The following is a 24,158-nucleotide window of genomic DNA, read 5'->3' on the forward strand; positions in this document are numbered from 1 at the left end:
CATGGATACTGAACAGATTTTAATGGCCACTGCTCTGTATTAATTTCTTATTTATAAAATCATACACTATAACACAAAGTTAATTCTGGAATGGTTCCTGGAACAGTATCTTTCAGAAATTTTTTTTTTTACAGAACAACTGTTTTATTAACATTTAAAAAACAACAAATTTAAGTTCACAAATATCTACACCTTGTAATTTGAAAATTCGTTACTTTTAACAAACCTGGAAGGGTATGTCAGGGACAGAAAAACAGCTATACTTTGCAAATTGTCAATTAATTTTGGAAAATATTTAGAACTCAGCTGCCAGCTAATGAGCAAAAAACTACTATGCTTTAACATGTGTACTGGGAAAAAAATTAGCTATTGAAAAGAAATGCACATCTCCTGGCAAAGAGTTCTAAAATGAGAGATTTTACTAAGGGGTAATTTCTCAATTCACATTACTATTGGAGAGATGTTCAGCATTTTTAGGTCTCTGTTTAGATGATAAAACCGTCTGAGCAGTCAAGACAATACACCTTGGAAACACAGGTGCATGAAATCATCATTAAAGAACACATCACAGTCATAACACAATGTACAAATTATCCTGCCCAGCGATTGTTCAGTATTGATATTTTCTGGTGAAGAGGAGAGTTTGAAGTTAATGTGTTAATGCAAGATTCTTCTGTTGGAAACACAATACAGTACAATCACAAATAATACTCTTAAACTCTGGAAGTTATGAAATACTAATATGAAATAGTTGTTTTACAAAATCAGTCAATGGAATAATCTCTTCCTTTACAGTAATGACATAAACCAATGCTGGAACCTCACGTTTTATGGACGTACTTAAAACATTTTGTTTGCAAGCATTCCACCAGATAATCCTTTTGACTAGAATAGATAGCCCATTAGAGTATCCCGTATAGCATTATAAAATCAAAGTCCTGGAGGTGTGTGTAGATTTGAAGGCATTTAAATACTTCCTGGCTTTCTCAGTCATTATTAGCTGATCCTTTGTTCTTCCACAGACTACTGCTTCCCAAGTACTACTCATCTGCAAACATTAATAGGGCAAACAGATTAGAGATCGCAAATAACTTTTTGTTAAAGATCCAATGACCTCTTACTAAAAATTAGCCAATGTTAAACAATGAATTGTGGTCTATGGTCTATTAACCAGACATTTTTCTCAGGGCAGAAATTGCTAATACAAGGGGACATAATTTTAAGATGAATGGAGGAACCTACAGAGGGGTTGTCAGAGTTAAGTTCTTTACACAGAGTGGTGAGGGTGTGGAACACCCTGCAAGGGCTGGTGATGGAGGCAGATACTTAGAGGCATTTAAGAAATTCTTAGATAGGCTCATGGCTATTAGAAAAATGAAGGCTATGTAGGAGGGAAGGGTTAAGATTGAGTTTAAAGCCCAGTATTACATCATGGGGTAAAGGGCCTGTTCTGTGCTACAATGTTCTATGTTCTAATTCTGGTGAATAGGTTGACTACAATATTTGGAACTGGTCAATAATTTACATTTCGGGTACAAGCACAAAATTGCAAATCTGCTTAATCTTGATTGCTATAATCTCAGGACAGAATTGCTTGTGACAGAAAGAAAAATTCAGAAGAAACAGCATCTACAGATTTCCTTGTTTGTGAAGAAACAGCAATATTGGTCCAGGAGTTGGAGCTAGTTAAGAGAAAAAAGAAAGTATTTTTAATAATGCTCCTAATATCATGAATCCATTTGAAAGAGAATATCTTCGTTCACTGACTAAACACCAAATTCAGACCATAAGATATAGAAGTAAAGTTAGGCCACTCTGCCCATTGAGCCTGCTTCACCATTTCATCATGGCTGACTTATTATCCCTCTCAACCACATTTGCCAGACTTCTCACTGTAACCTTTGACACCCCGACTGATCAAGAAGCTATCAAACTATGCTTTAAATATACCCAGTGACTTGACCTACATAGCCGCACATGGCAATGAATTCCACAGGTTCACCTCCCTCTGGATAAAAAAAAACTCCTCCTCTGTTCTAAATGGACATACCTCTATTCTAGGCCCTCTGGTCCTGGACTCTCACACTACAGGAAACAACCTCCCACATTCACTCTATCTAGGCCTTTCAATGTTTGATAGGCTTCAATGAAACACTGCCCCCCCCCCCCCATTTGTCTAAACTCCAGCAAGTACAGGCCCAGAGCCATCAAACACTCCTCATACATTAACTTTTTCATTCTCATAATCATTTTCCAAATATGGTCTTTCCAATGCTTTGCTTTTATATTATGGTCCTCTCGCAATGAATACCAACACTGTACCTGCCTTCCTTACCATTGACTCAACCTGCAGGTTAGCCTTTAGGGAATCCTGCAAGAGGACTCCCTGCTTCGTCAACACTATCTGCCCCTCCACCTATCTTTGTATTGTTTGCGAACTTGGCCACAAAGCCATCAATTCCGTCATCCAAATTGTTGAAATATAATGTGAAAAGAAGCAGTCTCAATAATTACCCCTGTAAAAACCACTGGTCACCAGCAACCAACCGCAACAGGCCCTATTTATTCCAACTCTTTGCCACCTGCCAGTTAGCCAATCTTTTATCCATGTTAGTATCTTTCCAGCAATACAATGGGTTCTTATCTTGTTAAGTAGCCTCATGTGCAGCAACTTGTAAAAGGCCTTTCGAAAATCCAAGTAAACAACATCCACGGATTCTCCTTTGTCTATTCTGCCTGCTATTTCTTCAAAGAATTCCAGAGTAAACCAGCATAAGCAGAATAATCAAGTGATTACTATCTTGGAGGTCATGCTCCTCAGCCTCCTCCCTGACCCCCTGTACCCACTGCACAGGACTTCTCCCTTTCTACCTATGTCATTGGTGCCAACATGCACCACAACATCTGGCTGCTCACCCTCCCTCTTGAGAATCTTCTGCAGCTGCTCTGAGACATCCTGGAACCTAACATCTGAAGGCAACACACCATCCTAGCTTCTCTTTTGTGGCCACAGAATCTGCAGTCTGTCCCCCTAACTATCGAGTCTCCTAACACTATTGCTCTGACTAACGTTACCTTTTCCTGCTAAGCCTCAGAACTGCCCACAATGCCACTGGCCTGGTTGCTGCTGCTATATCCTGATACGTCAACACCCCCCCCCCCCCAACCAGTATCCAAAGGGGTATATTTGTTGCTGTGGGGAATAACCACAATGCCTGCTTACTCCCCCTACTTCTCCTGGTCATCCATTATTATCTAAAGCCTGCATTCTGGGTGTGACCACCTCCGTAAAAGTCTCATCTATGAAGTCTTTGGGAGCGCATCCAACTCCAGCACCAGTTCCTTGACCCTGTCAGTCAGGAGCTGAAGTTCAGCACACTTCCTGCACATGTAGTTATCAGGGATTGGACCCAGTGATGAAGGTCTTGGACTGAAATGTCAACTGTTTACTAATTTTCATAGATGTTGCCTGATCTGCTGAGTTCTTCCAAATTTTATGTGTATTATCTTGGATTTCCAGCATCTGCAGTATCTCAGGTTAAAGAAAAACTAGAAGTGCTTATGGGGATTAAAACCCATGGAGAAAAATTAACAGCAAGTGAAAAGGACCATGTTAAATTACACACATCATACTTCAAAATAATGCAGCTAAAAGGAGACTTCCAATTAATAAAATTACTTACCCATTTTGGAGTTTCTAGGTTGTATTGTTTCAAAGAAAAACTAGCCTCCTTATTGGGTATAATAAAACCTCTGTCCAGAGTATCATCCTTTTTACTTGAAGAGTTGTTTAAAGATCTTGACAAGGAGTCTTCTGTTTGCTTCTATGAGAGACAAGTGCATCATAAACCTGGTGCTGGAAAATGTCTTCAATTTGAGAACTTCAATTTAGCTACCGAAATTCAACCCAGCCCCAGAAATTACTCTAACACAAATAATTAAGCAGCAAGCATACGAAGATCGTAGATAAAAGGATGGCACAATTTGAACTTTCAAGCCTACTCCACCATTCAATAAAATCATGACCAACTTTGTCCCAAATCCATCTTCGCAAATTATTGAGGTCGAGAGATGCAAGGATTATCCACAACCCTGATTACTTGGTCTTTCAAGAGACTGGTCCCACCCAGTACTTTCAGAAAAGTTCTCTCTTATTCCTGGTACTTGCTGCATAAAGGTGAAACCTAAGCTTCCAGTATTATCACTGGGGAAAAACTAAATCAGGACTTGCTTAAAACTGCTGACTGGGCCAAGAATGATATGTAGAGAAAAGCATGCAAGAAGTTCCATGATGAATACAGGCACTTAGTTGAAGATTTTAATTTCACTGTTTCTCCAACCTACCTAAGAAAGGAATAACTATCCATCCATTTTTCCAACAAAGTATTAAGTCACAGATTAGTGATCTGATTAATCTGTTGATTGGCAACTGGCCAAATATCAAATCTCAACAGCAAACTTCTATGTAACTGTTTAGAAAAGGGCGAAACAGCAAGCAAAACAAAATTACTTCAGCTTTATTTATTTATTTGCCTCATGTGCATCAAAACATACAGCACTGCTTTTTGTTGTGTCAAATCAAATCAGTGAGGATTGTGTTGGACATCCCTCAAGTGTTGCCACTCTTCTAACGTACACAAAACACTAACCCAACCATAACTTTTTAGAATGTGGGAGGAAACTGGAGCAACCAGGGGAAAGCCAGGTGGTGAAGAGAGAATATACTCCCTACAGACAGTTGTGGGAATTGAACCCTGTTCTTACAGCTAGCACTGTAAAGCATTGCACTAACCACTACAATGCTGTGCCATCTCAGTTACTGGAGAAAGAACACATTCTGTATGATTGCTTCAAACAGATAACTCTAGCAGTCAAAATGTCACAAGTTTAAGTTCATAGTTACTGCTGAACTCACATCTTTTACATCTTACAAGCGTAATTTACCTGTGTGTGCATGTTGATGGTATTTGATGTAGCCTGACTTGCATTGCACCCATCCTTTTCCAAAATGTCCAAAGCAAGTGACTTTCGTACTTTCTTCATAAGCGGCCTATGTAGCTATACAATGAATAGTGAGCTTCAGTGAGGTTTCACAAACAGGTTTAATTGCAGAACTTTAAACCAATTACACAATATTATACATATTAAATTGAGGATCTGTTACCTAAAATGGTCTACTTAATAACCTATTTATAGAACCATAAAACACTACAGCACAGAAAACAGGCCATTCAGCCCTTTTAGTCTGTGCCAAAACTTTATTCTGCTAGTCCCATTGATCTGCTCCCAGTCCATAACCCTGCAGTCCCATCCATGTATCTATCCAATTTATTCTTAAAACTTAAGAGTGAGCCCACATTTACGACGTCAGACGGCAGCTTCTTCCACACTCCCACCACTCTCTGAGTGAAGAAGTTCCCCAAAACCTTTCCCCTTTCACCCTAAAGCCATGTCCTCTCAAACTTATCTCTCCTAATCTAAGTGGAAAGAGCCTACTCGCATTTACTCTGTCTATACCCCTCATAATTTTGTAAACCTCTATCAAACCCTCCTCATTCTTCTACGCTCCAAGGAATAAAGTTCAATCTTTCCCTGTAACTCAACTCCCGAAGACCCGGCAACATACTAGTAAATCTTCTCTGCACTCTTTCAATCTTATGGATATCTTTCCTATAGTTAGGTGACCAGAACTGCACACAATAAATTATATATTGTGTTACAAGATAAAACCCTGTAACCTTAAACATTAACTTTGTTTCTCTTTCCACAGATGCTGCCTGACCTGCTGGATATTTCATGTTCTATTTGAAGGTTAACCCACTGAGCCAACCCTTTGGTGAGATTTTCAGAGAAAACCCACAGATTGGCTTCATACGTCCTGCAGGACGATTCTTCAATTCCATTGATTGTTCTTTCTACTGATAAATCAGGAAAAATTAGATCAAGGACAAGTTCTTGTACAGGAAAGTTTTGAGGTATATGGGTCAAATGGGACAAGCTCAGGTAGACACCTTGGTCAGCATCAATAAATTAGAAACATAAATTGGACAGAAGGACCTGCTTCAATGCTTTATAACTTTGTTGATCATAGTAACTTTCAGAAGATTGGTTAAGTTTAAAATAAATAAATGTTGATGTCTCATGACAGGTGTGCATTGCATAAGCCATAAAGCTTACAAAATAGAGCATTCTGTTCATTCAATTTATTTACCCATTTGACAGCTTTGTAGCAGAATAAAGGAACTTTCTTAACAAGTCATTCTTCATCATAAAGCAGACAGGATGATCTTCTGATATTAATGTAATTTATCAACAGGGAGCTACTGTTATATTGAATAATTTAAGCTCTTGATACAAGCTAATCTAGATGTAACGGACAATACAAAACAGATGTATAACAACTAGATGTTAACATATATTCAAGATTTAAATTAAAATGTGGATTGATGAACATAATCAAAAACAAAATGGTGCAAGCAATACTCAATGACTAAATGCAAGTACTAACCCCATGCTCCTTTCTTTTTACTAAATGGGTTTCATCTTCCTGCAAAATGCTCTTCAAACTCTCTTTTAGATCTTCTTCAAACTGAGGCACTGGATGCTAAATTGAAATCAGGAAAAGAGATGGATAAACAATTAAAACACATGTCATAAATACATAGACAAGGAGAGGCATAATTTTGCCTAAAAGAATACATACTTGAGGCTTTGCAACTCCACATTTGTCCAGTCCATTTTTGAATGGTGTGGGTGTTCTTGGTGTGCTGTCCAAAAGAGATCTGTGACTTCTGGGTGTTCGAAATCTATAAAATTGAGAAGTAATACATAGCATTTTTCATATTCCCTCATCTACTAGAACTGGAATCACATGGTTGGAGCACTTTGGAAATGTTTAATAACCAGTATTTCTTCCTATTGAAGTTATCAAAACTAAACAGGTAAAGCACTGGTTTTAAGAGAAGCTGGATATAAACCTATAAACATAGCCTTAAAATTGACCATGTTGCTCTTCAAAATTTAATATTTCATATGAGAAATATGGCATTTCCAACAAAGTACACCAAAGTTTTTCTTAGAAAAATAGAGAGCTATGTGGTATGGAAATTCTAGGCAGCTTCTAGAGTAGGTTACATGGTTGGCACAACATTACGGGCCGAAGGGCCTGTAATGTGTTGCAGATTTTCTATTTTCTAAAATTTAGGAATGGGGTCAAAGAACCAAATATCAATTTTTTACTTCCAGGGGATCTGCACAAGTAGGTTATACAAACTTTTAACATTCAAAGAAATTTTTGAAAACCATTCAACTTGTGAACTAAACACCAGTCAACACCTTGCTTACAGATCATGTGATTTCTGAAGCAGATTTTTAAAAAAATACTAAATGCAAACAAACTTTTTATTGGAACCTTTTAAGATTATGCTTTTTGTTATATGGTATAATTGTGAAAGAGACCACTAGAGAATGCTGATCCATGCAGCAGCCAAGAATTTTGAGAAACCCAGAAGAGCGACTGCTGAAGAGGATTCTACTACCCAAGTGCCCGCATCCCAGCTGTTCCCATGTCCTTACTGCTCCAGAGTCTACAGATCCAGAATTGACCCCTACTGTCACCAACGATCGTGTTGTCACTCCTGTGGACTCTTCCTCCATCCTGATTTTCACAAGTACCAGCCATCATCATCATAAAAACCAACAAACTGAAATGGTTTACTTCTGACATAGGGTAACCAAAGTGTGAACACAGAGATGAGCCGTCATGAATAAATCTGCAGTGATATTTTGTTTGGGGAGTAGGGGGATACAATGCCAAAGATTATGACTTGGTTTATTTAGTTTTATCACGATCATTACCTGGATTGACCACTTGGAAAACCATAAACCACTGCTGAAATCTGCGCGTATCATCATGTTAAAGGTTTTGGAAATTGCTGTCAAGGTGGAATTGAAGAAAAGGGAAACAGTATCTTAGAGGAGTGAGAGCAGAAGTGCAGGAAAAGGAATGGTCATGGTAAACAGAAGAAGGATGCTTATGTAAGGATGCTGTTCTTGGATTACAGTTCAGCATTCAACACCATAATTCCATTCAGGCTCGACAAGAAACTCAGAGACCTCGGCCTTGACCCTGCCTTGTGCAGCTGGATCCTGGACTTCCTGTCAGATCACCAGCAGGTGGTAAGAGTGGGTTCCCTCACCTCCACCCCTCTGAGTCTCAACACAGGAGTCCCTCAGGGCTTTGTACCAAGTCCCCTCCTTTACTCCCTGTATACCCATAACTGTATACCCACAGCTCTAATCTGCTAATTAAATTTGCTAATGACACTACACTGACTGGCTTTATCTCAAACAATAACGAGGTAGCCTACAGGGAAGAAGTCATCTCTCTGACACAGTGGTGTCAAGAAAACAACCTCTCTCTCAGTGTCACAAAAACAAAAGAGCTGATTGTGGATTACAGGAGGAATGGAGTCGGGCTAACCCCTATTGACATCAATGTATCTGGGGTTGAGAGGGTAAACAGCTTCAAGTTCCTAGGCATCGACATCACTAAGGACCTCACATGGTCTGTACACACCAGCTGTGTGGCAGAAAAGGCATAACAGCGACTCTTTCACCTCAGGCGGCTGAGCAAATTTGATATGGGCCCCTAAACCCTAAGAACTTTCTACAGGGCACAATTGAGAGCATCCTGACTGGCTGCATCACTGCCTGGTATAGGAACTGTACTTCCCTTAAACACAGGATTCTGCAGAGAGTGGTGCGGACAGCCCAGTGCATCTGTAGTTGTGAACTTCCCATGATTCAGGACATTTACAAAGACAGGTGTGTAAAATGGGCCCACAGGATCATTGGGGACCCAAGTCACATCAGCTACAATCTATTCCAGCTGCTACCATCCGGGAAACGGTACTGCAGCATAAAAGCCAGGACCAACAGGCTCCAGGATAGCTTTTTCCACCAGGCCATCAAACTGATTAACTCATGCTGATTTGAGTGTATTTCTATGTTACTTTGACTGTTCTATTTATTATAAATTACTATGATTGCACATTGCACATTTAGATGGAGATGTAATGTAAAGACTTTTACTTCTCATGTATGTGAAGGATGTAAGAGATAAAGTCAATTCAATTCATCCTGTCACTTATGGTGAGGGAAACCAAGGCAGAAGAAAAATAAATTCTGAGGTGGTCAGAACAGATGAAAATAAGATAGAGCAATCATGACCATGAAATTTTCCTTATACAGAATAAGAGAGGAAGTACATTCAAATAAACATCAAGCAACACACATCAAAGTTGCTGGTGAACGCAGCAGGCCAGGCAGCATCTGTAGGAAGAGGTGCAGTCGATGTTTCAGGCTGAGACCCTTCGTCAGGACTAACTGAAGGAAGAGTGAGTAAGGGATTTGAAAGTTGGAGGGGGAGGGGGAGATCCAAAATGATAGGAGAAGACAGGAGGGCGAGGGAAGAACCAAGAGCTAGACAGGTGATAGGCAAAAGGGGATACGAGAGGATCATGGGACAGGTGGTCCGGGAAGAAAGACAAGGGGGGGGGACCCAGAGGATGGGCAAGGGGTATATTCAGAGGGACAGAGGGAGAAAAAGGAGAGTGAGAAAGAATGTGTGCATAAAAATAAGTAACAGATGGTGTACGAGGGGGAGGTGGGGCCTAGCGGAAGTTAGAGAAGTCGATGTTCATGCCATCAGGTTGGAGGCTACCCAGACGGAATATAAGGTGTTGTTCCTCCAAGCTGAGTGTGGCTTCATCTTTATAGTAGAGGAGGCCGTGGATAGACATGTCAGAATGGGAATGGGATATGGAATTAAAACGTGTGGCCACTGGGAGATCCTGCTTTCTCTGGCGGACAGAGCGTAGGTGTTCAGCAAAGCGGTCTCCCAGTCTGCGTCGGGTCTCGCCAATATATAAGAGGCCACATCGGGAGCACCGGACGCAGTATATCACCCCAGTCGACTCACAGGTGAAGTGTTGCCTCACCTGGAAGGACTGTTTGGGGCCCTGAATGGTGGTAAGGGAGGAAGTGTAAGGGCATGTGTAGCACTTGTTCCGCTTACATGGATAAGTGCCAGGAGGGAGATCAGTGGGGAGGGATGGGGGTGACGAATGGACAAGGGAGTTGTGTAGGGAGCGATCCCTGCGGAATGCAGAGGGGGGGGGGAGGGAAAGATGTGCTTAGTGGTGGGATCCCGTTGGAGGTGGCGGAAGTTACGGAGAATAATATGTTGGACCCAGAGGCTGGTGGGGTGGTAGGTGAGGACCAGGGGAACCCTATTCCTAGTGGGGTGGCGGGAGGATGGAGTGAGAGCAGATGTACGTGAAATGGGGGAGATGCGTTTAAGAGCAGAGTTGATAATGGAGGAAGGGAAGCCCCTTTCTTTAAAAAAGGAAGACATCTCCCTTGTCCTAGAATGGAAAGCCTCATCCTGAGAGCAGATGCGGCGGAGACGGAGGAATTGCGAGAAGGGGATGGCGTTTTTGCAAGAGACAGGGTGAGAAGAGGAATAGTCCAGATAGCTGTGAGAGTCAGTAGGCTTATAGTAGACATCAGTGGATAAGCTGTCTCCAGAGACAGAGACAGAAAAATCTAGAAAGGGGAGGGAGGTGTCGGAAATGGACCAGGTAAACTTGAGGGCAGGGTGAAAGTTGGAGGCAAAGTTAATAAAGTCAACGAGTTCTGCATGCGTGCAGGAAGCAGCGCCAATGCAGTCGTCGATGTAGCGAAGGAAAAGTGGGGGACAGATACCAGAATAGGCACGGAACATAGATTGTTCCACAAACCCAACAAAAAGGCTGGCATAGCTAGGACCCATACGGGTGCCCATAGCTACACCTTTAGTTTGGAGGAAGTGGGAGGAGCCAAAGGAGAAATTATTAAGAGTAAGGACTAATTCCGCTAGACGGAGCAGAGTGGTGGTAGAGGGGAACTAATTAGGTCTGGAATCCAAAAAGAAGCGTAGAGCTTTGAGACCTTCCTGATGGGGGATGGAAGTATATAAGGACTGGACATCCATGGTGAAAATAAAGCGGTGGGGGCCAGGGAACTTAAAATCATCGAAAAGTTTAAGAGCGTGAGAAGTGTCACGAATATAGGTCGGAAGGGATTGAACAAGGGGTGATAAAACAGTTTCGAGGTATGCAGAAATGAGTTCGGTGGGGCAGGAGCAAGCTGAGACAATAGGTCGGCCAGGACAGGCAGGTTTGTGGATCTTGGGTAGGAGGTAGAAACGGGAAGTGCGGGGTGTGGGAACTATAAGGTTGGTAGCAGTGGATGGGAGATCCCCTGAGCGGATAAAGTTGGTGATGGTGTGGGAGACAATGGCCTGGTGCTCCTTAGTGGGGTCATGATCGAGGGGTAAATAAGAGGAGGTATCCGCGAGTTGTCGCTGTGCCTCGGCAAGGTAGAGGTCAGTACGCCAGACTACAACAGCACCCCCCTTATCGGCGGGTTTAATAATAAAGTTAGGATTAGTGCGGAGGGAGTGGAGAGCAGAGCGTTCCAAAGGAGTGAGGTTGGAATGGGGACAAGGTGCGGTAAAGTCGAGACGGTTGATGTCCCGTCGGCAGTTAGCAATAAAGAGATCCAGAGCAGGCAGAAGACCAGAGCGAGGTGTCCATGAAGAAGAGGAGGGTTGAAGACGGGAGAAGGGGTCATTGGTAGGGGTGGAAGAGTCCTTGCCGAAGAAGTAGGCTCGGAGACGGAGAAAGAAAAGTTCCGCATCGTGGCGAATACAGAACTCGCTGAGGTGTGGGCGAAGGGGGACAAAGGTGAGGCCCTTACTGAGAACAGAGCGTTCTGCCTCCGACAGTTGAAGGTCGGAGGGGATGGTAAAGACCCGGCACGGATGAGAGCTGGGATCAGAGGGGGGAGGGGGGAGGCTGGGGGTGTCAGTGGAGAGGGGAGGGTTGGGGTGAGAGGAAGATAGAGCCTCTGAGAGCCCAGGAGTTGACGGCGGGATCTGAGGAAGATGGGGCTGCGGAGTGGTGGTGGGGGAAGGGGAGACGGGAGTCACAACAGCAGCACATAAAGACCCGGCCTGGAGTTCAAGGCTGGCGTCGCAGTTGGTGGTTGCGCAATCGCTGTGAAGGTGTCCATGGTCGTTGCTGGAGTCCGGGTTTTGAATATGCCCTGAGGTGCTGGAGCCGCCGAGATCAATGGCAGGGGCCGCAATCTGAAGTTCATGCCTGCTAGCGTCGGGGCCGGCAGGCTCTGGAGTCCGTAGATGTAGGATCTTGCGATCTTTGCCTAACATGACAAAGTCAAAAAAACGGCGATTGATCCTTTTAATAAATAGTTTTTAAGTCCAACAGCAAAAATGGAAAAGTTAAGGACCATGTAATACCAAGATCAGGATAGAAATTAACAACAAACAGAATGCCATCTGGTCAAGAGGAGGATGTGATATCAATTTACTTAAAAATAGGTTTGGTTTGGAAGTTCAGAAGCTAAAAGGTAGAAGACAGGAAAAAGAAAGAAAAGCTGAAATCTTCTTGTGCAGACAAGAATAGAAATCAAATAGTCTTAAAATAAAAAGTCTTAGGTTTTCAGGATCATAAGAAAATTAAATAATGCTTTTAGCACAATTCAGGAAAGTCTTGTGATATACCATTAGTTGCCTGCAGAAGAACACTAATTGCATACAAACATTTTTTTCACAAAAAGAAGGAACTTTTAGCAGTTCCAGAAGGGCTTTGCTCAAAGGCTGACAGAATAAGCAGAACAGTTCCAGTTTCAGCAACAGTTGGTCTTTCTTGTAAGAGAAAATGAAATAAGATCATTAACAGGATTGCATGTTACATGTGCTAAATACTTCAGAATAAATAATGAATTGGTTAACTTATTCTACTGCATCATAACATAAACTAAGAGTTTAACAACCAGCTCCGTTACTTACACAGAGTTCTCCTTCTGAACTTTGGGTGTGTAGTCTCGTTGAAGTGGAGCGGTAACGATTATTTTCTGGCTACACACTGGCGTAGACGTAAGAGATGGATTCTCTATATCAAGATTGTCTTGTTTAGTCCAGAAGTTCAAAAACTATAAAATAAATATTGTTTTATTCAACCTTATACTCATACCTGAATATTGAACCATGTGCACAAGACATCGGATAATAATAAAGGCATACTTAATCAAAGTAATGCTTATTCAGATTAATTGATCTAAGAATGCAAAATAAAAGTTTAGAACTTCATTGTCCTCTAAACATCATGGACAAACTGATCAGCACCTCCAAATGCTCATCAGTGAAAAAGAAATTCTACTGAAGCCTGAGTCTGAGGCTTCCGTTGGTCAGAGTTGACCATGGATATTGCGTCCTAAGTGTCTAAGTATGCAAGCCTGGGCAGTACAATATGGAGAGCAAGCTGTTGCAAATAGAAAAAAAAACATAGAAAAACACAGAAAATAGGTGCAGGAGTAGGCCATTTGGCCCTTCGAGCCTGCACCGCCATTCAGTATGATCATGGCTGATCATCCAACTCAGAACCCTGTACCAGCCTTCCCTCCATACCCCTGATCCCTTTAGCCACAAGGGCCATATCTAACTCCCTCTTAAATATAGCCAATGAACTGGCCTCAGCTGTTTCCTGTGGCAGAGAATTCCACAGATTCACCACTCTCTGTGTGAAGAAGGTTTTCCTAATCTCAGTCCTAAAAGGCTTCCCCTTTATCCTCAAACTGTGATCCCTCGTTCTGGACTTCCCCAACATCGAGAACAATCTTCCTGCATCTAGCCTGTCCAATCCCTTTAGGATTATATATGTTTCAATAAGATCCCCCCTCAATCTTCTAAATTCCAATGAGTATAAGCCTAGTCGATCCAGTCTTTCATCATATGAAAGTCCTGCCATCCCAGGAATCAATCTGGTGAACCTTCTTTGTACTCCCTCTATGGCAAGGATGTCTTTCCTCAGATTAGGGGACCAAAACTCCACACAATACTCCAGGTGTGGTCTCACCAAGGCCTTGTACAACTGCAGTAGTACCTCCCTGCTCCTGTACTCGAATCTTCTTGCTATGAATGCCAGCATACCATTCGCCTTTTTCACCACCTGCTGTACCTGCATGCCCACTTTCAATGACTGGTGTATAATGACACCCAGGTCTCATTGCACCTCCCCTTTTCCTAATCGGCCACCATTCAAATAATAATCTGTTTTCCTGTTTTTGCCACCAAAGTGGATAACCTCACATTTATCCACATTAAATTGCATCTGCCATGAATTTGCCCACTCACCCAACCTATCCAAGTCACCCTGCATCCTCTTAGCATCCTCCTCACAGCTAACACTACCGCCCAGCTTCGTGTCATCTGCAAACTTGGAGATGCTGCATTTAATTCCTTCATCTAAGTCATTAATATACATTGTAAACAACTGGGGTCCCAGCACTGAGCCTTGCGGTACCCCACTAGTCACTGCCTGCCTTTCTGAAAAGGTCCCGTTTATTCCCACTCTTTGCTTCCTGTCTGCCAACCAATTCTGTATCCATGTAGCAAGATCTCCCCTCCGTGCATCTGTTGAACCCAAAGGAACTGCAAAGACTGATACAGTTTGGTACCAGCAGCGTCGCAGGAGTTGCCAGTCAGCATTGATCTCAATGAAGGACTGCCTTAGGGTCTCCATCTCCAGATTCTTCCCTCGGGGTTTACTCCTGGAGCCTTGCCCATGAGTAGGTACAGCCGCAAGGCAGTGGAGGTTTGAGATCAGTGTTTTCCTTCTCCTAGATGAGCTGCCAACCAAGGCTGATGAGCCCCATCTGCCCGAAGCAGAACACCACAAAAAAATCACAACTAAATGCAGCACGTCTAATTGCATGTGGTATTCGGGAAGAAGGTGGGAACTGGACACTGAGATGAGAAAACAATTTTTGTAGCTGCTTTTTTTTTAAAAAAGATAGGTATTTTAATATTTTCTAGTAAATTGTGAAGCAAGTGGCTGGTTTCATCTTGCTCCATCTTCAAAAGGAACCTATTGTTACTTGTCAGGAAGTATGTACAAAATCTAACAGGTACATTTTCAGATACAGAGAATATCAAAATTAATTTGAACCTGCTTTCCAAAACCCAACCGAAAAACCTTCCTGCAGTGACTGTAAGTATTCACCTTGCTTGTATTTAAACTGAAGATGCCAAAGAAACAAATATGACAGCAACTATTAAGAATCAAGTGCTTAAAGGAATTAGATCTTCTCCATATATCTGTGGAAAGCAAAGGACAGAAAAGAGTAAGTAACAAGAGTTAGGGCTGGATTATACAAATCCAAAAGGAAATTCTAAGTAAAATCCCTTAAAACCTCCCTGAGCATTCTTGTTTGCAATATCAATGAAACTGGAAGAAAGCATCAAAATTCTGATCTCAACCTTACTGCCACAGAACAATGGAGACAGGTAAAAGCCTTCCCTGAAATAAAAAAAGTACTGGCTCCAAGCTGCTGGGATAATGGCAGCGTTCCTGCCGACCGATAACCATTCTGCTAAAAAGGTATGAAAAAGCTGAAATAAAAACATCAAAATAATTATCATCTGAATGTGGCTGTATCATATTTTTAGTGGATAAGACAATAGGCCACATAAAGCAGTAGTAGATTTACTGCCCATCGCCTCCCTCTGGTTCTTCCATGGCCTCTGTCTTTTCCTATCAGACTCCCCCTTCTCCAGCCCTGTATCTCTTTCACCAATCAGCTTCCCAGCTCTTTACTTCATCCCTCCCCCTCTCAGTTTCACCTATCACCTTGAGTTTCTCTCTCCCCTCCCCCATCTTTTAAATTTACTCATCTTTTATTCTCCAGTCCTGCTGAAGGGTCTCAGCCTGAAACGTCAACTGTACTCTTTTCCACAGATGCTGCCTAGCCTGCTGAATACCTTCAGCATTTTGCGTGTGTTGCTTGCATTTCCAGCATCTGCAGATTTTCTCTTGTTCTACATTTACTAATTGGTTTAACCACTTGGATAGTATTCTGGTCACTCACAGTAAAACCCAGTTATGCTCAATCCTTGTTATCAGTTGAGTACTCACGAGATTGGCTATAGTTCCATCTCAAATTTTGTTCTAACAAATATGCATACACATTTGAGGAACTAATTACAGCTAGTATAAATATGATAAGTTTTCAGACTACATATTTGTGTTAATCTCTGCATGTGCACTGTTTAATAGGACAGTCATTGTTTAAACAGCTGCACCTTGTGATTTCAAAATGATCACTATTTCTAAGTTTCAATAACCTTCAGTAGAAGTAGCTTAACAGCTAATACCATTTTTTGGGTATTTAAAACCTGTTAATTTGTTGATTAAGCAACACACATCAAAGTTGCTGGTGAATGCAGCAGGCCAGACAGCATCTCTAGGAAGAGGTACAGTCGACGTTTCAGGCCGAGACCCTTCGTCAGGCCCGAAACGTCGACTGTACCTCTTCCTAGAGATGCTGCCTGGCCTGCTGTGTTCACCAGCAACTTTGATGTGTGTTGCTTGAATTTCCAGCATCTGCAGATTTCCACGTGTTTGCGAACTTGTTGATTAATGCAAGTTAATTTTACCTTTATTCAGAGACTGTATTGAGTACAAAGGAAGGGGCCTTGACAATACCTGCATTCTTTTTATACACCTGCTGGAAGTTTGTGTCCATAACCCTTCAAAGGTAATAAAGATTTATCGTATGCTGGACTCTCTATGACGTGATCTCTGCCTCCTCTACTCATCCTGCAGCCGCGCTAACCTATTGCACCTGCAAAGCCACCAATAGTTTTAAAGCAAGGAGAACCATAGCTAGTGACTAGACCTTAGGCTGTGCATCAAACGCCCTTTTCACTCCTATCAAATAGCCACTATTAATAATTCACATAAGCAATATTAATGATTTAATACCTTATTTAGCTGACATAAAGTTTGAAATAACCTTGTGAACTTTAACAAATGGAATGAATATAGTTGTATGAAACATAGGGGCCCAAATATAAAGTATGTATGGCTTAATTCAGATGACTATGGAGTGCCATTGAACCCAAAAGGCAAATCCAGGAGGTCAGCCAAATTCACATCCTTAGCACAAAATAAAATGCTGTAAGAACTCAATGGGTCAGGCAGCGTTAATCAAGGCAAAGGGAAGGTTGATGTTTCAGGTTGAATCCTTTCATTACGACTGAGAGTGTAGAGGGAAGATGCCGTTTGACCCACAGTCCTTCCAGCAGGTTATTTTTTTTTTACTCCAGATTCCAGCATCTTCAACACAACACTGGCATTTGGGCTAGCCAACTACAGACCCACCAACTAACTATCAGCAGGTTATAGCCCATCCTTACACTGTTTTGTCAGCTATACAATTGCAATTTTACCTGCGATGGCGAGAAAGGCAAGGTCTTCACTGGGGTACTTTTTGGAGTCATGCTACTGCTGGTGCTGCTTTCAATAATTGTAAAACTATTATTAGAATTGCTTTCAGTAACGGGTGATAGTGTGATTTTTGTTTTCCTCTTGCGCCGCAGGATTGTTGGAGGAGTGCTGAAGCTTCCTGCAACTGGCGAGGTGATCATGGGGATGAGTTCACCCTTCTTTGCACTTTTGCTCAGGTCAGAGATGGTATTTGCATCAATGCGATATTCAGTCAAAGTCTGCTGCGAGGTCTCTACTGGCTCTTGTTTAACAATATCTTCCGGTAAATCGAAGCAAGATAGGTCAGACCACGCATCTGGTTCCTTCAATATGAAGAATAAGCAAAATTAATATTTTAAATAGCATTTTGAGGTTATCTTTTCTCTCAATGTGCTTAAGTTCAAAATTGTGAGTCATTATGAAAACCTTCCAACGCAAATTTGAATGATTCAGATACAAGTCCCTCCCAGTGTACGAATGCCTGACTTCAGTACAGCTCACAAGCATATGGGAGACCAGTGTGAGGGTCTGTCAGCTGCTGTAGGGCTGCAGGCATCTTCTGCTGTGTGGGTACCTGGTTGACAATCACCTTTTCAAATTGTGAGCTGTTTGGTTTATGAACACTTCACACGAACTGAACTCTATCATAACCTGGTGACAAACTCATGCCATCAAAATTATCCCTTCACCCCATTATTATTAAATACTTGGATGCATAATTGTGCATGACCAAGGAGAAAAGCCAACACACATGCAATTGTGAAGGATAGGAGGTGAAAAGTCTCCGCTTAACTCAGTGACATCATTTGGGAACATATGGAACACAATACAGGTAAATGCGAGTTCATCCACTTTCGAAGGAAAATTATTCAATTGGATTATTACTTAAATGCTGAAAGATTACAGCATGCTGGTGTGCAAAGGGACTTGGGAGCATGAACTGCAAAAGGTTGGCTTGTAGGTACAACAGGTTATCAAGAAGGCAAATGGAATTTTGGCCTTCATTGCTACAGGGATTGAATGTACCGTATAAGCAGGGAGGTTATGCTACAAGTTTACTGGGTACTGCCGAGACCACAGCTGAAGTACTGCATACCATTCTGACCTCCTTACTTGAGGAATGATTTACTGGCCTCAAATTCAGGGAAATAGGTTTAGGACACAAATGAGGTGAAACTGATTTTCCCAGAGAATAGTAAATCTGTGGAATTCTCTGCCCAGGGAAGCAGTAGAGACAACCTCATTAGACACAGATTTTTGTATAGCAGGGGAATTAAAGGTTATGGGGAAAAAGCAGATAGTGAAGCTGAGTTCACGGCAGACTAGCCATTAATAAACGACCAAGCAAACTCAATAGGCCAGATGGCCTATTCCTGCTCCTATTTCTTAGGTTCTTATGTAAATCACAGGCCAAGAAGTGATAGAAAGCATTAATTGAAAGAAAATCCACCCAACTGACATAGCCTTAAAAATGACAAACTATTTTCTTTTGGTCTAAAAGCACTTATGAGATGTTACAGAGGCTTAAGGAGGAAATCTGATAATCTTACCCCCTACCCCAACCAAAATGTATCTGATGGAGAGGATGAAAGAATGTGAGGTTCAACCTCAACCATGTTTTCTGAGCATGCTAGAAGATGTTAAAATCAAACCCCACTAGCTCTGCAATACATAAATATTTACTCAGATAACTTCTGGGGTAAGCTAGAAGGAAAGTAAAGTTTGAATGAACTGTTCCTTTCCTCAATCAGTGGCTGAGCTGCTAAATTGGAAGATGCAAGTTTCTATTACCCTCTACTGCAGCAATAGATATTCGTACCAGTGACAATGATGGGGTAGGAAAACAGGGTAAACAAGGGGAAAACTCAACCAGTTCCCCCTTGCTAAAATAACGTAGGAAAGTTATGTTTGCCACTGTTTTCTATAAAACTGTGTTTCCAATTGAGATGAGAATTTGAAGATGGTGGCAATTCAGGGCAGGATGGCAGATTATCCTTGTACACAAAGTAAGCTTTCATCTTTTGTCACAATAAGCCTATTATAATTGACTCCAAATAATTCACACAAATAATGGAAGGCAAATATCATTGGAACTGATAGTGCAAAAAATGATTCTGACAATGATCAGACAATTATCAACTTGAAAGACAACTTCCAAAGCACTTACACATTTGATTAACTCCAGAGGTTCAGAGAATTCAGGGATCTCCTGTGTTGAAAATATTCCCTCACATTCCACAATCACAAATGTACTACTAGAATCCTCTTCTTTGGAGTGGGTAACTTCCTGGGATTGATCTGAAGTGGACTGTTCCTGCTGTGTTTCAGAAGTAGCTGAGGGTCCATGATCACAATGTAAGGAGTTATCCGTAAGAAGACTGCCCGGCCAAGTGGCTAAACTGTCCTCCTGTCATCAATGGGGATGGCAGAGTGGGGTGGGCAAGGGGCAGGTGGGGGAGAAAATTGTTTTTAGCTAAACTTAAAATCATCTGCAAGTCAACAGCTGTTTTTGTGGCAACTGCACCACGACTACAAATACTAAAGGATTTTACAGTCAAATAATTAAGCCATTTAAACTGCTTTGAAAATATTATCAAAAGTATATTTTAAACTTACTTTATGCATTAAAATATATCTGCAGGAGTATGATAATCTCCCAGATGACTTGCTTTTCAGAATCTAAAGTCCAAGTTTTTAGTCTTGAATTTTTGAATCACCATTCTGATTCACAATCTCCCCCTAAGCTTAAATGCCACCTAAGCTCTGGAGTGAATACAAAGTCCACAAAGGTGACCTGTTGTGTACATACATCTATTGATGCGTCTGGACACATCTTCAATGATGTTCCTGGAATCATCGGGTGTTTCGGGTCTTTCAACATCATACAACCTCCTCCAGGTGACTCCGCCGGGGCTGATCAGACCCCAGCTTGTGTCAAAAGAATGGAGAGGTTGCTGCAAACAAATCACTGCAAGGATATGGAGGGTTATCAACACAATCCTTTAGTCCAAATTGCAAGACTGGATCAAGGGCATGCGTGTTTAAAATCAAGAAGATTTTCAAACGTAATCAAGACACAGAATTAACTTTTATTTAAACAAGTTATGATTAGAGCATTTTGAATTGATAAACATAGGACACAGAACAGCACAGCACAGGAACAAGCCCTTGGGCCCACAATGTTGTGCTGAACCAAATAAATTTGTAATCAAATGGTCAACTAAACTAATCCCTTATACCTACACAATGTGCATATCCCTCCATTTTCCTCACATTATGTGTCTATTTAATCATCTCTTAAAAGTCCCTAATGTATCTGCCTCTGCTACCTCAGGCAGCACATTCCAGGCACCTACCACTCTGTGTAAAAAAACTTCTCTCTCACACCTCCTTTAAAATGACATTCACGTTAAATGCATGCCCTCTAGTATTAAACAATTCAACCTTGTGGAAAAAAATACTGTCTTGTCTACTCTATCTATGCCTCTCTTAATCTTATAAACCTCTAACAGATTGCCCCTCAGCCACTGCTGCTCCAGAGAAACCCAGGTTTGTCCAACCTCTCGTTATAGTACATAATCCGGGCAGCATCCTGGTAAACCTCCTCTGCAACCTTCCCAAAACCTCGAAATCCTCACAATAATGGGGTGACCACAACTGTATGCAATACTCCAGATGCAGCCTAACTAGAGTTTTATAAATGTGCAACATAATTTCCTGACTTTTGACTCAATGCCTCAACTAATAAATACAAGGCATGCCATATGCCTTCTAAACCACCCTATCAACCTGTGTAGCCACTTTTATGGAGCTATGGACCCCAAGATCCTTCTGCTTATCAACACTGTTAAGGATCTTTCCCTTAACAGTGTACTGTCTTTTTATATTTGATCTATCAAGATGCAACACTTCACATTTGGCAGGGTTAAACTCCATCTGCCATTTCTCCACCCATCAAAAAACTCATTCAAGTTAGTAAGACACGACTTGCCCCGCACAAAGCCATGCTGGCTAATTAGGTCATGGTTTTCCAAATGCTCAAAAATTCTATCCTTAAGAAGTGTCTTCATTAACTTCCCTATCAGTGACGTGAGACTCACCGGTCTATAGTTTCCAGGATTATCCCTGGTTCCCTTCTTGAACAATGGAACATTAGCTATTTGCCAGTCCTCTGGGTCCTTGCCTGTAGCCAGAGAGTTCATAAACATATTGGTCAAGGCCCAGCAATCTGTTCTCTTGCCTCTCTCAATAACCTGGGGTACATTCCATCAAACCCTGGGGACTCGGTGTGAGTGGACCAGTGTAGGAGTGGGAACTAGAGGCTTTGGCAAGGAGGCACAGACAAGTAGCAGGTAAGGCTTTTGTAGTGGTTGAATAAAGTCACTAGGGGTGATGCAGGACCAGGTGATGTGCTGTACTTCTACTCCAAGTACAGGCAGAAACTGAAGACTGCAGCACCAGTAGTGAAGACCAAGAAGATACAGACAAGGGAAATACAGGAGCGCGTACAGGACTGCTTTGATCGGTGGTCTGGACCGTATTTAGGGATTCATCTTCAATCTGGATGAGAATGCTGCCGCCGTTGTTAACAACTTTATTAAAACCTGTGTGGATGAGTGTGTGCCTACTAAGACTTGCTGTACATTCCCAAACCAAAAGCCGTGGATGAACCAGGAGATACGTCGTCTGCTGATTTGTGGCATTCAAGGCTGGTGACCCAGGTCTGTACCAGAAAACTAGGTATGACTTACAGAGGGCTATTTCAAGGGCGAAGAGACAATCTCAAACAAGGTTGGAGGCGATATCAGATGTACATCTCTGGCAGGGTTTGCAAGACATTACTTCCTGCAAGTGAAACTCAATAGCATGAATGGTAGCGATGCTTCACTACCAGATGAACTCAACGCTTCTATGCCCGCTTTGAAAGGGAGAACATAACTATAGCTGTGAAGATCCCTGCTGCACCTGGTGACACTGTAATCTCTGAATCAGAGGCCATCTTAGGCTGTCTTTAAAAAGGATGAACCCCAAGGCGGAAGACCCCAAAGGAGTACCTGGTAAGGCTCTGAAAACTTGTGCCAACTAACTGGTAGGAGTATTCAAGGACATTTTCAGCCTCTCACTGCAACAGGTGGAAGTTCCCACTTGCTTCAAAAAGGCAACAATTATTCCAGTGCCAAAGAAGAATAATGTGAGCTGCCTTAATGACTATCGCCCAGTAGCACTCACATCTACGGTGATGGAACACTTTAGTCTTGACTAGACTGAACTTCCCCCTCAGTAAGGACCTGGGTCCAATGCAATTTGCCTATCGTCACACTAGGTCAACAGCAGACACAGTCTCAATGGTTCTTCACACAGCCTTAGACCACCTGGACAATACAAACACGTACATCAGGATGCTGTTCGTCGATGATAGCTAAGTATTTAACACCATGATTCCCACAATCCTGATTGAGAAGTTGCAGAACCTGGGCCTCTGTACCTTCCCCTGCAATTGGGTCCTCGATTTCCTAGCCGGAAGACCACAACCTGTGCAGATTAGTGATATCTCCTCCTCACTTCCATTCAACACTGGTGCACCTAAGGGGTGTGTGCTTAGCCCACTGCTCTACTCTCTCTATATCCATGACTGTGTGGCTAGGCATAGCTCAAATACCATCTACAAACTTGCTGATGATACAATCACTGTTGGTAGAATCTCAGATGGAGATGAGAGGGCGTACAGGAACAAGATATACCAACTTGTGGAGTGGTGTCACAGCATCAACTTTGCACTCAACATGAGTAAGACACAAGAGCTGATTATAGACTTCAAAAAGGGTAAGAAGAAGGAACACATACCAATCCTCATAGAGGGATCAGAATTGGAGAAAGTGAGCAGTTTCAAGTTCCTGGGTATCAAGATCTCAGAGGACCTAACCTGGTTCCAACATATTGATACAGCAATAAAGAAGGCAAGACAGCGCCTATACTTCATTAGGAGTTGGAAGAGATTTGGTATGTCAACAAAAACATTCAGAAACTTCTATAGATGTACCATGGAGAGCATTCTAACAGGCTGCATCACTATGTGGTATAGGGGAGCTACTGCACAGAACCGAAATAAGCTGCAGAGGGTCGTAAATTTAATCGGCTCCATCTTGCGTACTAGCCTGCAAAGTACCCAGAGCACCTTCAAAGTTTGCTGTCTCAGGGTCCATCGTTAAGGATCCCCAGCGCCCAGGACATTCCCTTTTCTCACTGTTACCATCAGGCAGGAGGTACAGAAGCCTGAAGGCGCACACTCAGCGTTTCAGAAACAGCTTCTTCCTCTCTGCCATCTGATTCCTAAATGGACACTGCACCCGTGAGCACTACCTCACTTTTTAAATATATATTATTTCTGTTTTTTGCACGATTTTTAACCTATTCAATATACATAGGATATTATGTATTATGAACTGCTGCTGCTAAGTTAACAAATTTCATGACACATGCCGATGATAATAAACCTGATTCTGATTTCATAGCTGCATATGTGGGAGCTGGTGGAATCCATTGTGGATCCTGGTGACCAGATCTGCAGCAAGTGTTGGCTGCTTGAGGAAATCGGGCTCAAAGTTGATTTCCTGGAATCTGAGCTTCAAACACTGTAGCACATCAGGGAGAGGGAGAGTTACCTGAATTCTCTGATTCAGGAGCGAGTCACACCCATTAGATTAGCTGCCTCAAATTCGGTCTGTGATCAGGGAGAAAAGGGCGGGCTGCGAGTGAGGAGGGTAG

General features: G+C 42.1%; 1 protein-coding gene across 3 annotated transcripts in view; it reads right to left on the reverse strand.

Moving 5' to 3' along the window:
* The window catches only part of mybl2b (v-myb avian myeloblastosis viral oncogene homolog-like 2b), a 64,901-nt gene continuing 40,743 nt past the window's right edge, over positions 1–24,158 (reverse strand). Inside the window, exons 8-15 of one of the 3 annotated variants that reach the window (XM_072242507.1) lie at positions 19,561–19,797; positions 17,357–17,716; positions 12,917–13,059; positions 6,704–6,806; positions 6,509–6,604; positions 4,945–5,058; positions 3,684–3,824; positions 1–1,048 (exon numbers count right to left, since the gene is read on the reverse strand). In XM_072242507.1, the coding sequence (XP_072098608.1) occupies positions 923–1,048; positions 3,684–3,824; positions 4,945–5,058; positions 6,509–6,604; positions 6,704–6,806; positions 12,917–13,059; positions 17,357–17,716; positions 19,561–19,797 (1,320 nt within the window). In that variant the 3' untranslated portion in view covers positions 1–922. Of the gene's footprint in view, positions 1,049–3,683; positions 3,825–4,944; positions 5,059–6,508; positions 6,605–6,703; positions 6,807–12,916; positions 13,060–17,356; positions 17,717–19,560; positions 19,801–24,158 lie in introns of all 3 variants that reach the window. The other 2 variants (XM_072242499.1, XM_072242513.1) reach the window with 2 other exon arrangements.

This window comes from Mobula birostris, chromosome 2, assembly GCF_030028105.1.
Source record: "Mobula birostris isolate sMobBir1 chromosome 2, sMobBir1.hap1, whole genome shotgun sequence".
Taxonomy (NCBI): domain Eukaryota; kingdom Metazoa; phylum Chordata; class Chondrichthyes; order Myliobatiformes; family Myliobatidae; genus Mobula; species Mobula birostris.